Source organism: Montipora capricornis, chromosome 3 (assembly GCF_036669925.1).
Source record: "Montipora capricornis isolate CH-2021 chromosome 3, ASM3666992v2, whole genome shotgun sequence".
NCBI lineage: Eukaryota > Metazoa > Cnidaria > Anthozoa > Scleractinia > Acroporidae > Montipora > Montipora capricornis.
This window is the reverse complement of record NC_090885.1, coordinates 31,774,068-31,786,567: the sequence shown is the minus strand read 5'-3', so window position 1 is coordinate 31,786,567 and position 12,500 is coordinate 31,774,068. Positions and strand designations below refer to the sequence as shown.

Genomic DNA, 12,500 nt, shown 5'->3' with positions numbered 1-12,500 from the left:
GAAACAGGTACGTTTTAATACAATTGCAAGTTGGCCTGTACGTTTGGTTCCATGATTTAACACTGTTTGTAAGCAAGATTAGTCAAAGCCAGCGCAGGGTTAGGAGTAATATTTGTATAATTAGAAAGTGAGCAGCAGTTTAACCCAAGTGTCCCTACAGTGGCAAAGGTGACAGTTTATAATCGAAGGGTGACCTTTAATCGATCACTTTCATTTTAGGAGTATTCCTATTAAAGCATTAAAGCATGCAACATCTTATTCTCATTAAAGCCGGGACACACTAGGCGACAAGTCGCAGCGACATGTCTCTGCTACAAATTGCTCCATGTGTACTACTTGCAAAACAAGTCGCTGCGACACGACGCCTGTTCAGAGCACACGCAGTGATCTCGTATGAGGGGGCATGTGAACTAGTTTTCTAATTCAATATGGCTGACCATATGACGCTCTCTCATTGGTTCATTTATATTTTGTCGCAGCGACTTGTTGCCGGAAGTGTACACACGATGTGACAACGCTGCTTTCACTAATTTTGTCGGGGCGATTAGGCGCACGAATTCAAACTGGTTTGAATTCGTGCGACTGATCGCGGCGACAACTTCTGCCGTAGCGACAATGATTTTCATGAAATTAACCGTGTCACCAAGGGGATTTGTTGCGGTGACTTGTCCCCGCGACGTGTCACAGCGACTTATCGCCTAGTGTGTCCCGGCCTTTAAATAATAGAAAAACATTTAGCGTCTGCTGTTGTCTACCTTACAGTACACTGGCATCGTCTGGTGTCAAGCAAGACAGTGATATGCAAAATAGTGGGTCAAACAAGTCTATTTTTCCTTTAAAACATGAAAATTTGGTTTTATCAAACGAGTTGATAAAGGGCGATCGTGGGTGGTTTTGGTTTTATGAGGGTTTGGAGGAGCTTTGCCATTGGTGGAAATACGGTAACATGAATTTGTGAACAAGTTAATGGGATGAGAGGCGTTCATTGATTCCTTGAGGATAGAGTGTAGTTGAAAGATGAAATTTTGTTTGAGATTTTTACGGCTGTCTGTGTTCCCGTAGTGTAAGGATAGGCCGCAAATTGTCATGTTGTGGTGGGAGTGATTAGGAAGATTAAAATGGCACACAACTGGTTTTGACGCATCTGTGTCGTTTTTTTTTTTTACATCTCGTAGGTGTTCACTTTGTTTACTTTAAGGTTTGTGAAGGGACACTGCGGCCTCTATCTTGCTGAAACGCTACAGAACCTTGCTGCCGGTATCTTAAATTTACCCACATATTAACGATAAGACTTTCCCTGCTAGGAGATTTCTCTTTTCTTTTGCGTTCGTTGAGCAGACGAGTGTGGCAAAAGAGACCTATGCAATGGGTCGAAACTCACTGTATTGAGCCTTCGCAGGGGTTACTTAGAGACCAAATTTGCATGTAATAATTTATGTTGTATGGGCTCACTTAACAACAGTGGAATTACTGTTAAGGAATGCTCGAGACACAGAGGGCTCAAGTCACGATCAGCAACATCATGAGGCATGTGCGGTTTGAAGAGTGCTGTCCGTTGTGGACGGTGGTTGGATCAAAGTGAGTTTCGATGCATGGCAGAGGTCTCTTTTTCCATACTAAGCAAAAAGAAAAGCGACCTCTGCTATCAGGGAATTAATGTACAGGGCACTGGGTTGGTTTTAAAGTCAAAGACCTATATCATCATCAGTTGTGATGTACAAAACTATTCATGTGATGATTTCTGAAGATCTTACATGTGGATTCTAAGGCAAAATAGTTGAGGGGTTCTTAAAATCCTTGGCTATCTCAAAAAACTTTTGTGGCAGAAAGTTAATCTTAATGAAGCGGCTCTCACTCCTGCCAAAAGTATTTTGACAAAATATGAAGTTATTTGTGCATCTTCTTCAACAACATTGTGTTATGAGGAGTCAATTGTTGACCTTCCTTTTAAGTTATAGTTTGAAAGTTAACCTATTGACGCCCAGGGGCTCCCTATTGACGAGTAAAATCTCAACAAAATTACTCAAATGCGCTACTTTCCTTGTGCTGGTATTCTTCCAGTTCTGGGTGTAGTTTTCTTTCAGTCGCCCATGTTTGCCAGACATTCAACCAGGTCTGTGTAGCTTTCAACGTGTTTTTGTTTTTTGCATTTTCTTTAAGTTGCTCAACGATGTTTTGGTTTGACAAAGCAAACCGACTGTCAGCCATTTTTTTTCACTTTGGTGTTCAAATTTGGCGCTTCCCCTTTGTTTTCATAGCAACTTCCATATTGCACTCTGTAACCTGGATTGCTCTCTATAACCTATTTATGCATTTGCCATTGGCCAATCAGAAACAAGATATCTTGTTGAGGTGATTATAGCCAACTTGGTGCTACAGTACTGTATGTGCCTCATTAGCTATCTATCATCCGATATCCAACGTGCACTCGTGGAATAACTGTTACACACGGATATTTTGCAAGTTGCGTGGTACTTGTCCGAGCCCCGAAAGGGGGCATTACGAGCAATGAGCAAAATGTCCACATGTATTATACAGTTAAAGTGCTACTATGATCAAATTTTCATCCCTTGAATTTTTACAGTACATGTAGGTTTATTATATAGAATTCCAGGAAAAATAAAAAATGCCGTTTACCATTAATTTTGGAAATATCTGCATTGGTTCTGGAGATATTTAAGGTTGAAAAATGTGTAAAATATGCAATTGAGATTACTGATGACATCATTCACTCAACCCAATATAAAATTAAGTATATATATAAATAGAGCAATCTCAGTCAATTTGCAGCGGGGGTCATTGAAACTTGGTAGGCTAATAGTTATACAGGCACCACACCTTTGGCTGTAAAGAAATTTATTCCCATGACAACTCACTCTTTTCCAGTCCACTTCAACCTGATTCAATATTTTTGGTGGTCATAAGCTAGAAAAGCATTTAGCAAGGCAACAAACTCGACCTAACGTATCTATGTGCTTGCATATCAAAATAGTATCTATATGCTTGCATATCAAAATAGAATGCCAAAGGTGGCCAGCAAAGCCTTAAATATCAGGGAGGTCTGGACCCCAGTATGTTGCCATGGTAACAAAACTGGTATGCTCATATTACTGCAAAGAATCAACCATTGCTGATACAAAGTGGCTGGGATATCTTTTTCCATTATATTTGATCATAATTTGGTTGAGTTTATGATGCCATCACTTGGCTAATTTGCATATTTTGAAATCTTGAATTTCTCTGGAACAAAAACAGCATTCTTCTTCTCCTACAGACTACATGTTTATGTCTTTAAATGGCATACATGTAGATAGGAAACGTGAATTTCATAATAGTAGCACTTTATACCTTTTAATGAGGGATCTGTTATTCCACTATTATGCCATTTTCTAGTATTTTGGCTTCTTCCTGCACTGACTGACGTGCGAATGTAAAAAACAACACATACGGTAGTTAACCATTGAAATGTCCTTTATTTGATTGGATAAACGAAATGATGAGTGACATTCGCAATGATAAGCTACATTTTCAGGCTTTGCATCATGTGAAAAACAATTTCTTTTATTGAAAAGCTCTAGACTTGTTCTACATGTATCTGTATATGCTCTGCTCTAAACCAGTCAAACTGGGACACTAAGATGTCCATTACCATCTCATATTTTGCTAAAAATAATGGTGTGGTAGTGGAATAATAAATGGCATTTCCTTTAACCCATTGACTCCTGAACTGCTCTCCATTGTCGAGTAAAATTGCCTGGTATGAGACTGAGTACATGTAAATCTATCAAGTCTCACTCGCAGGGGTCAATGGGTTAACCCATTTGGAGTCAAAGGGTTAATGGTTGCTGGATTAGTTAGGTTGTAGTTTTATTTTATTTTATTTTTACAACTTGCTGAAGAAATTTTTTCCAGATCGTCCGGGTGAGAGTAGTCCTGAGAAGGGCTGTTCTTATTGACATTGACTGACATTTTGACAACCTGAGCAGAAGTCTTCCTCGGGGTCATATAAGTAATAATGCCAGCTTTTTTCTTTCACTTCAGTGAAAGGGAAGGATACCAGAGGTTATCCCTATCAAGGGTATCCACCTGCATCTGGATTTAATTGATAGTTGATTTTGATGAAGGAGGAAAACCGGGGTGCCCGGGGAAAAACCCTCGGGAGTCACATTGAGATTGACTGGAACTCAGCCCACATACACTGTACGAGCTCAGGGTAGAGGGTTGAACCCGGGTTGCAGAGGTGGAAGGTACATGTATGGTGGATAACTGCTAAGCCAGCCTGACTCCCCAGTATGTACTCTCTTTTTTCACCTCAATGGTCAGTACAAACGTACTGTTATTGGTCTGTTTAGTCAGCCAATCTCTTTCTGGGCGGGAAGACTGTGAATGATACATGTATGTCAGGATCCCTACAAAGACTGAACCTCTGTCATTGTTGGACTGGCCCGTTGGTTTTGTCAATAAGCCGTTTTTATGGCACCATTAGTAGTCAATGCTAAGGTGGGCATCTTTTGTTTGGTTTATACTGTGCTAATACACATGATTCTAAATAATGTCCCCATGCATGCCCATTTTACATCAGCTCATGTTGTGTTTTGCTGGTACATGTACATTGTAATTAGTTTTAACTGGTGTACATGTAGTAACACTATACACTATGCCTGTGTGTATTAGTCAAAAAACAGATTTTCCTAGTGTGCAGAATGTTAAGGACATAAATAATTATTAGCTTTGTTTTTTAAGGGACATAATTCTTTGCCTTTCTGGCTTAGTTTTTGTGTTGTTGATATTGTACGCCACAAAACAACAGCAAGGGCTTTAGGAAACTGAAACCCCTCAACAAATTTTGTATTATGTAATGAATCTACATGTAAATGAATCCTTACTTCTTAGTTCTAGTTACCTTTTGCTTGTTTGTTGTTGTTGCAGGAGCCTAATTTCTCCAGCTGGCCTAATTTGGAACTCAACAGAGCCTGTGAATGGTGCTCTTCACCTGACTATATGAGAGAATTGATTAAAGACTACTTGGAAAAACCATTGGATGAATGGCAAGAGCTGTTGCTTGACCTTTGCTATTGCTATGATTGCGTCCAGGAATATCATCGACTTGCACATGAGTGCATCAGTGAGGAAGAAAGTACTAAAGAGGTAAAGAGAAAGTTGATGGCGATTTACGTGTAGTAATCTATGTACATGTAGGAGCAGGGGTTGTCACTTTCCACACTGCCCTTATGTTCCATGGAAGTACAATCCTTTCCATTTACAGTCATGGCAAGCTCTCAAACTACTGTACTGTATAGAATATTTTGTATCTGAAAGTTTTTACTGTCAAACTCAAAAATTAAATCCCACAAAATCTGTGCGATATTAGTTTTCATAGATGTTCATTTTGATGTGATCAAACATTACAAATCAGAGAATGGCAAAAGTAATTTACTGTAAGGGTTTGTTTCTTATTTACACAATCACCACAAATTAGGAAAATGTTTTAGTTCCTGTTTCTGTAGATTTCTGTTGTTTATGGTGGTTTAGTTGCAAATAACTGCGAACAATGGTTTCAACGTATCCTAAATTTGTTATTATTCAGTGGTTAACGGACATTACTAAACAACGAAACAGGGAAACACTGAAACAGCAAAATGAAGCACCAAAACACCATCTATGACCCCACCGTGCATTGAATGCTAACCAGCATAAGTGTTTGGTTTGAGATTAAATATAGTTTTAGGCCTTATTACTGTAGGCCTAAAATGTTCTTGCTCCTAGCCTCAATCTTAATCTCAGTGAATTAGGAGCAATAACATTAATTTTCAGGCCTAAAACAATATTTAATCTGAAATTCCACCTTTGTTGGTTAGTTTTCAATGTATGGTGGGGTCATACAGGGACATGGTGTTTCGTTTTGGTGTTTCACTGTTTCGTGATTTAATATCCAGTGGTTATCTTTTTTTTGGGTCGAAGCATCATTGGAAGCCTCCGTAGTTATATATTATCATCTACAATAATCACTCTTCACAATTTTAATCCAAGGAAATTTTGTTTTCTTTACATGTAATACAATATAAAAGCTTATAACACATTAATGTGTGTGGTATCTACCCCCTGCTCTTTAACTCAAACCATTTTGGCATTTTCTTCCAGAAATTTCTAACATTAGATATTGAGAGGTTGACTCAGATAATAAGAAGAACTTTGGAAGCTGGCTGTGACGAGGTTTGTTTTGGCTGGTGAACAACAGATTAATTAACCCATTCCATCATCATCATCATGATACCTGAATTTACCGTTGGATTTTAGAGTAGAAGGGGTAGCTAGTATCTCTGAGCATTTTACCCACCCAACCATGATACTGTACAACAGATACTGTCATGTAAGACAGATCGCAATACTGGGAACTCCATTCCCTACTCTGCGAATAGTGTGTGGGTTTGTTTACAATGTGCATCCCATAGGGTTGTGACTCAGGACCTACATGTATGGTTTATTGTCCTTATCCAAGAAGACTAGACAGTCCAACCATTTGTGGATGCCATTACAAAGGCAGCACCTTCTCCTCAGTTATTTAAAGAGCCTGAGTGTTGGTCTGGCTGGAGTTTTCTTATCCCGCACCCTCCCGCTCGGTAGTCTGATGCTCAACCAACTGAGCCAACTGGTTGGCAGTCCCTCCTACAATATACATGTAAGAGTAACACTCACAGATTTTACTCTAATGCCTGACAATTTTAATTGTCAATGGGGGGTTGAAAGGGTTACAACATTTACCTTAAAACTATGCCCCCTTTTAAAGAATATTCTTTGCGCCTGAACAAATATTGCAGAAAACTTTTTCAAAGAAATCTATAGATGTACATGTAAGAATTTGACGCACTCACTGGAATCTGACACCTTCAATCCTTTTTTTCCAATCAGATAGGCTGAACAAATATACATGTACATGTAGTCAAGAAGAAGTAGACATGTGTGAGGGACTCTTGACTTTGGGACAATGTGCAAAATATCTGTAGTGAGCAGTGATTTAAAAAAAAGAACTAAACTCCTGGCTCTGAGGGTTTTACAAGTGAATTCGATAGATTTTCTGGAACCTTATTAGACCAAGTTTAGTTGACACCTGTAATTTTACATGTGAAACAGGAACTGTGTCAACTTCACAAAGGCTCAAGAAGTATCAAAAAAAGACAGAGACAAAATATTTGAAGAAATGAAGGCCAAATTTTAACAATGACTGAAAAATTGTGAAAAAAGCCATAGCTGTTTGGCGTGAGAAAGTCTTGCCTTCAATTATGAGCCCTACAGAGTTAAACAAGATACATTAGAGGAAGATATATAATGTATTATACCAAAGAGAAAAATATTCCAGCTTTGGAATCTGTTGTTGATTTTGAAAAGGCCTTTGACACATTTGAATGGAAATACATGTACAGTAAATTATATACAGATATAGCCAATAAACAAGTTAACCTGGCTTGAGCCTGTGATCCAATCGGAACCCAGTAGCTGGTCAGTGGTCAACTTAAAAAAAAAAAACACAGCTGATCTCGATGAGCTCTAAACTTGATCTTGCGATTTGGTCATGTGATACTGGTCAGCGGATACCTTGTTTTGACAGGTATTATTGACCATGACTTGGATGTCCAATACCAAAGGTTTATGCTGTAAGCCAGCTGGAGTACATGTATATGGCCGTCATGTTGGGCACAAGTACAATGTATGCTACATGTATACTTGAGCCTGCGATATGGTCATGTGATACTGGTCACATTGGCATACATGTACATGGAGGGGTGGATGAAGGGTTGTACGGTGACCAAAATCAAATTTTCTCACACAGATGGTTTCATACCATATTTTCTTACCAATCATGATGGTGTTCCACGTGGGCACCAGATTCAGCCTGTGAGACACTTTTGGTGTTGTCTATTTATTTGTACATGGCATCTGACAGGATGCGGCGATGCGGATCCGCATAATTCCGTAAAATCCGCATCCTCCTCATAATTACGATATTTTCCGCATAAAAAAGAAGAAATGCCTGATATTAGTGATAAAGCAGCTGCTTACCACCCTCACAAACACAAAAGCCAAAGAGATTGACTATTTTGAAAAGCTTATTTTCCTGATCATTGAAGAAAACACCCCATTTCGTTCGCAAGATGAAAGTTCATAAGCAGTTTCCACTCATTTTTTGGGAATGAGCCTGGACTCTAGTTAAACCGTTTTCACAACATACATGTATCCTAGGCTCGAAATTTTTAAAAAAGATACAAGGTATGAAAAGTTAGCCGCAAGTTATAGTAGCAAATTAAATTGCATAATTTGTAACTCTGGTAAAGTAGGGACAATCATTGCGATGAAGTTGTACAAAGGAAAGAGCCCGCAATACGTATGTGTAAAAAAATGCTGAAAATGGTGAATGATTGAGGGAATGGATCGTGGTTCAACCACATCACAATTTTGCTCCATATCTCCAAATTGAAACAAAATTCATGACAAGAAACAAAATATTTTTTATCGTTTTATTTCTTTTAGCAAAAGTTTTGGCAAAATGCCGATTACTAACCCTTTTATTTTAACAGTGAATGCTGGTCGCAAGTTGGCGACTCGGCCAGATATCTTAATCGCAAAGGGAAAAAGCGACTGTGGTGGTCGCAATTTTGAGTCGTGATTTACCATAAGCATGTAAATACATTGGACGGGCCTAATTATTAGTTCTATAAATGTTTAAATTTCCGCATAATCAACCCATGTTTACGCATCCTATCAGAAGCCCTGTTTGTAGTACTGTGACATGTTCACTAACCTATAATGTGTGATGTGTTTTAGACCTGCCTGCTAAAATAGATACACTTTCGGAAAAAGAAATTATTTATGGTACATGTACATTTGATCAGCTTGTTCAACCCTCAATGACCTGATCAATGAATTCACTTTTGTCATTGAAAGTTGCAACCTGATTGAGAACAATACATTCTGGCTAAAAAATCTGTAGTGCTTTTTAATCCAGATGTTTGGGCATTTTCTTTACATTTTTTTTTACTTAGTGATATGGCAATATTCCCCTGAGATGATAGAGCAAGATCAACACACTTAAGTCTGTTATTCATCAATATACATGTATAGGGCAATTTGCCTTCCCAGTTTTAATGTTTGTTCTGTGGCTTTTACTGAGTTCCAATTCTGTATCATTTTTCTCATGTTTTCTAATTATTATAGTAATTTTAAAGTTGCTTTTTGCTTTTTCTTTTAAAGAATGTTCCCATAAAGCTTGAAGTTCCCCTAATGGAAATATTAGGCTATCCCTATTTGCTGCACCACAGGCAATTAGCTGAGCAGTTTGTAAATGGAATGGTTGCTGTTTTGAAGTGTAACTACCCATTTAAACTAGAAGACAAGCTCCCTGGTGCTTACCTGTTGCTTATACATCCATGTGACGAGGTACTATACAGTGTATTCTGCACGAGTAGTTAATCAGTATTTGTTTATTTATCTTTCTTCAGTGTTCTTACAAATGTAAGTACTAATAAAACAAGTATCAATTTTAGATTGTCCCAAGCTGTGGATTTTCCAGTATGCCTTCTAAAAATACGTAGGCCAGGGGCTTATTTATTTCAAGCACATTTGAGGGGGCTCATTTGATTTTTCTTGTTTTGGAGCAGGGCAGTAACTGTCTAGTTTAGAGAATGTAGATCCAAGTGATTTTTATGCATTGTACAAGTTATTTGGAACATTTTTATACACTTGCCATTTTTATTAACCGTATTCGATCAGTCAACATGAAGTGTTACCGTTGTGGTTAATTAATATGGTCTATCATTAATTTTTTTGATTTGGTTATGAAGAATAAAGGGAAAGGGTAGGGGTGGGCTTAGAAGAGAGGGGTGCTTAATGGCTTTCTTCCTCTAAAAAGGGGACCTTACATGTAAAAGAGAGACAAATCCTTCTCGAGACAAAGCCACAACAGGACATGTAGAGCCAATGTTGTGTTGGGTCTTCTTATCCATTTAAGAGAAAATATTGTTTACTTTCAGGTGCGTGCATGGGCAACAAGAATTGCACGTGGAAAAGGCCTAATCAGTCCAGATGATTATGATCTCTTGGTGGTTGTGATCAAGTGGATGCTTGGGGTTGTTGAATTTGACATTGATAGAAACGGGATTGCATTAGAAGAGAGTACTACATATGACTTTTTACCAGCTCATCTCTTTGTACCACCAAGCTCAAGTGAATACTGGACTGGCTTGGTTGTCTTTGTGATGCAAATGGATGCCTCGACAGTGCGGTCATGCCTTATGTCATCGGACGAGAACAGTCACAGGGAGTTCCTTAGCACAATTGTGTCAAATATGAGAGATCAAATGGAAGGTACAAGGCTTATTTTTGTTGTCTTTTTGCAATTAATCACTTGGCCCATTTCTAGATTTTCTGTTGTGTAAAGCACCTGGGAAGATTTTTGATGAAGGTGTTTTAACTGCATAAATTAAGGCTTGAAACTGGTAAAGATATCTCACAGTGAACGTACCTTTTGAAAGTCTAAGATATTCATTCTTTGAATACATTAATATTAGATTTACATGTAGCCAAGCTCCTTTCTCCAACCCCAGAAAGCAATATACACTGTAGTGTATTATGGAAAATAATAATTATTCTTCTGCATAATTTAGTACAAAATTAATCGCCATTATTGTATACAGTTTAGAGTGATCAAACACCTCTGAGCTTGCAGCAGTAAATTAACAAGCCTTGCAAACAATTACCAACAATTTTAATCAACAACTAAAAGTGAAATTACATGCACCGTAGTCTCTTTCACAACATTTTCTGTCTGACTGATAATCTTTACACCCACTCTCTTTACTTTAGAACAACAGCAAAAATTACTAAAAAAAGTGAGGCGAAAGCGTAGTAATTCACTTACACAACTGCAATTTCACAGTCAATGTTATATTATAACTCAATCACTGTTGGAAATTGTGCCGAAAATGGCAGGTTCCACCTTCTCAAACCACTTTTCTAAGTTTTATCTAAACTGTTCAAACATAAATTTACAGCAATCCAGTTCTTTTTACTATACATAACTATTAACATGAGAATTTTATGCCATTTCCCGAGGTAAACTGTCATGTAGCAAGTCAAGTTTACCTAGGTAAAAACTCTGCATTGTGACCAGGGCTAACGTAAATGAAATTAATTGAAAAGTTATCCCTTGATTTCATCGTGATAATCGAATTCCATTTAAGTTCTTCGAGATCTCTATCAACGCACCTACCAACTTCCTTTGCTCACATACATAAATATATACTTGTGATTGTGTTTTTGATCCTGGATTCATGAAGCATTGCCTCAGTAATTGACCTTAATTCTTTTGTGCAATTGCAAATTAGCCTACCAAGTCTCAATACCATACAGTGATTTGAAAAGAATTGTTGCTCTTAAGGGAGGCTTGGTAGGCTAATTTGCACATTAGCAGAATAATAATGAACCAGGTGTCATTTATGAATAAGGTCTATAGTTAAAACACAAATGTTGGTTTGTGAATGGAGCGTAGTACTGTAACAACTACAAAATTAATTTGCAAGGTTAATTAAACTTTTACATGTACATTTACTTGACAGCTGGCTTTGCTCCTGTTGCAGCTGAGTCCACACACATTTCCTCTAATCAATTCCCATAAAAGTAAACCTTTTTTTTCTTCAGATGAGGGACATTTCTGGTCAGTCTTACAGTGTTTCACAATATTTCTTGAAAAACTTGGAGAGCGAATTTGGCAAATGCCAGGATTTCATTCTGTGCCTAGTGAGGTATTTGACATCATAACTTTAAACGTTGTCTACACTAATTACATTCAAAAACGGCAAGATGAGAGTGAAGTAAAGAATGATATCCAAGCAGCTACAAATACAGTTTCCAAGAGACGATTGTACAAAACTGCACTGGTGTGGTTTTGGCCCTTTGTGGAGTCTCTCCTTGTTTTTGATTCAGCCGTTGACTGCGTTTCCCAAGTTCTCACGTATCTTCATGATGTTGCAGGTCAGTGCCAGTGATAACTTAAGGTATATGCGTTGCATTTATGATTGTCTGACCTGAATCCCGTTGTAGTTAGCTGTAGAGCAAATCAAAGAAATAATGTTAAATTTTCAGCTCCGACTATTGCATTTCTAGCTTTTTGATTGGCTAAAAACCTCCGACTATGAGCCAATAGTCGAAGTTTTACGTCATATGGAAAATAGTGCGCCAAGATGCTCTTTCCGGACGCTTTGTAAAATTGTGGAATAAAAATAGGCGGGAAAACCCGGTTTGAGAATTTAATAAAACAATTATTCCATTCGCCCTAGTTGGATATGAAGTGATTATAACCAACGAGCGCTACGCGCTCGTTGGTTATTTTATCACTTCATATCCAACTCGGGCTCATGGAATAATTGTTATTTACCATGACTGACTCCACACTCCCAAAAATATCGAAGAATTAGTTTCAGTTTGTTTGGATAATTATTTTCGCACCT

The 12,500-nt window shown here is 38.0% G+C and overlaps 2 protein-coding genes across 2 annotated transcripts in view; both read left to right on the top strand.

The window, feature by feature from the left end:
• LOC138040093 (probable helicase senataxin) overlaps positions 1 to 11,668 on the top strand; it is an 11,815-nt gene extending 147 nt beyond the window's left edge. Inside the window, exons 1-6 of the mRNA XM_068885882.1 lie at positions 1 to 7; positions 4,930 to 5,148; positions 6,142 to 6,213; positions 9,247 to 9,432; positions 10,026 to 10,359; positions 11,610 to 11,668. The exon at positions 1 to 7 is cut by the window's left edge and continues 147 nt beyond it. Coding sequence (XP_068741983.1) covers positions 1 to 7; positions 4,930 to 5,148; positions 6,142 to 6,213; positions 9,247 to 9,432; positions 10,026 to 10,359; positions 11,610 to 11,668 — 877 coding nt within the window. The remainder of the gene's footprint in view (positions 8 to 4,929; positions 5,149 to 6,141; positions 6,214 to 9,246; positions 9,433 to 10,025; positions 10,360 to 11,609) is intronic.
• Positions 11,669 to 11,695: 27 nt separating this feature from the next.
• LOC138042921 (uncharacterized) overlaps positions 11,696 to 12,500 on the top strand; it is a 5,623-nt gene continuing 4,818 nt past the window's right edge. The window contains exon 1 of the mRNA XM_068888987.1: positions 11,696 to 12,024. Coding sequence (XP_068745088.1) covers positions 11,766 to 12,024 — 259 coding nt within the window. The 5' untranslated portion in view covers positions 11,696 to 11,765. The remainder of the gene's footprint in view (positions 12,025 to 12,500) is intronic.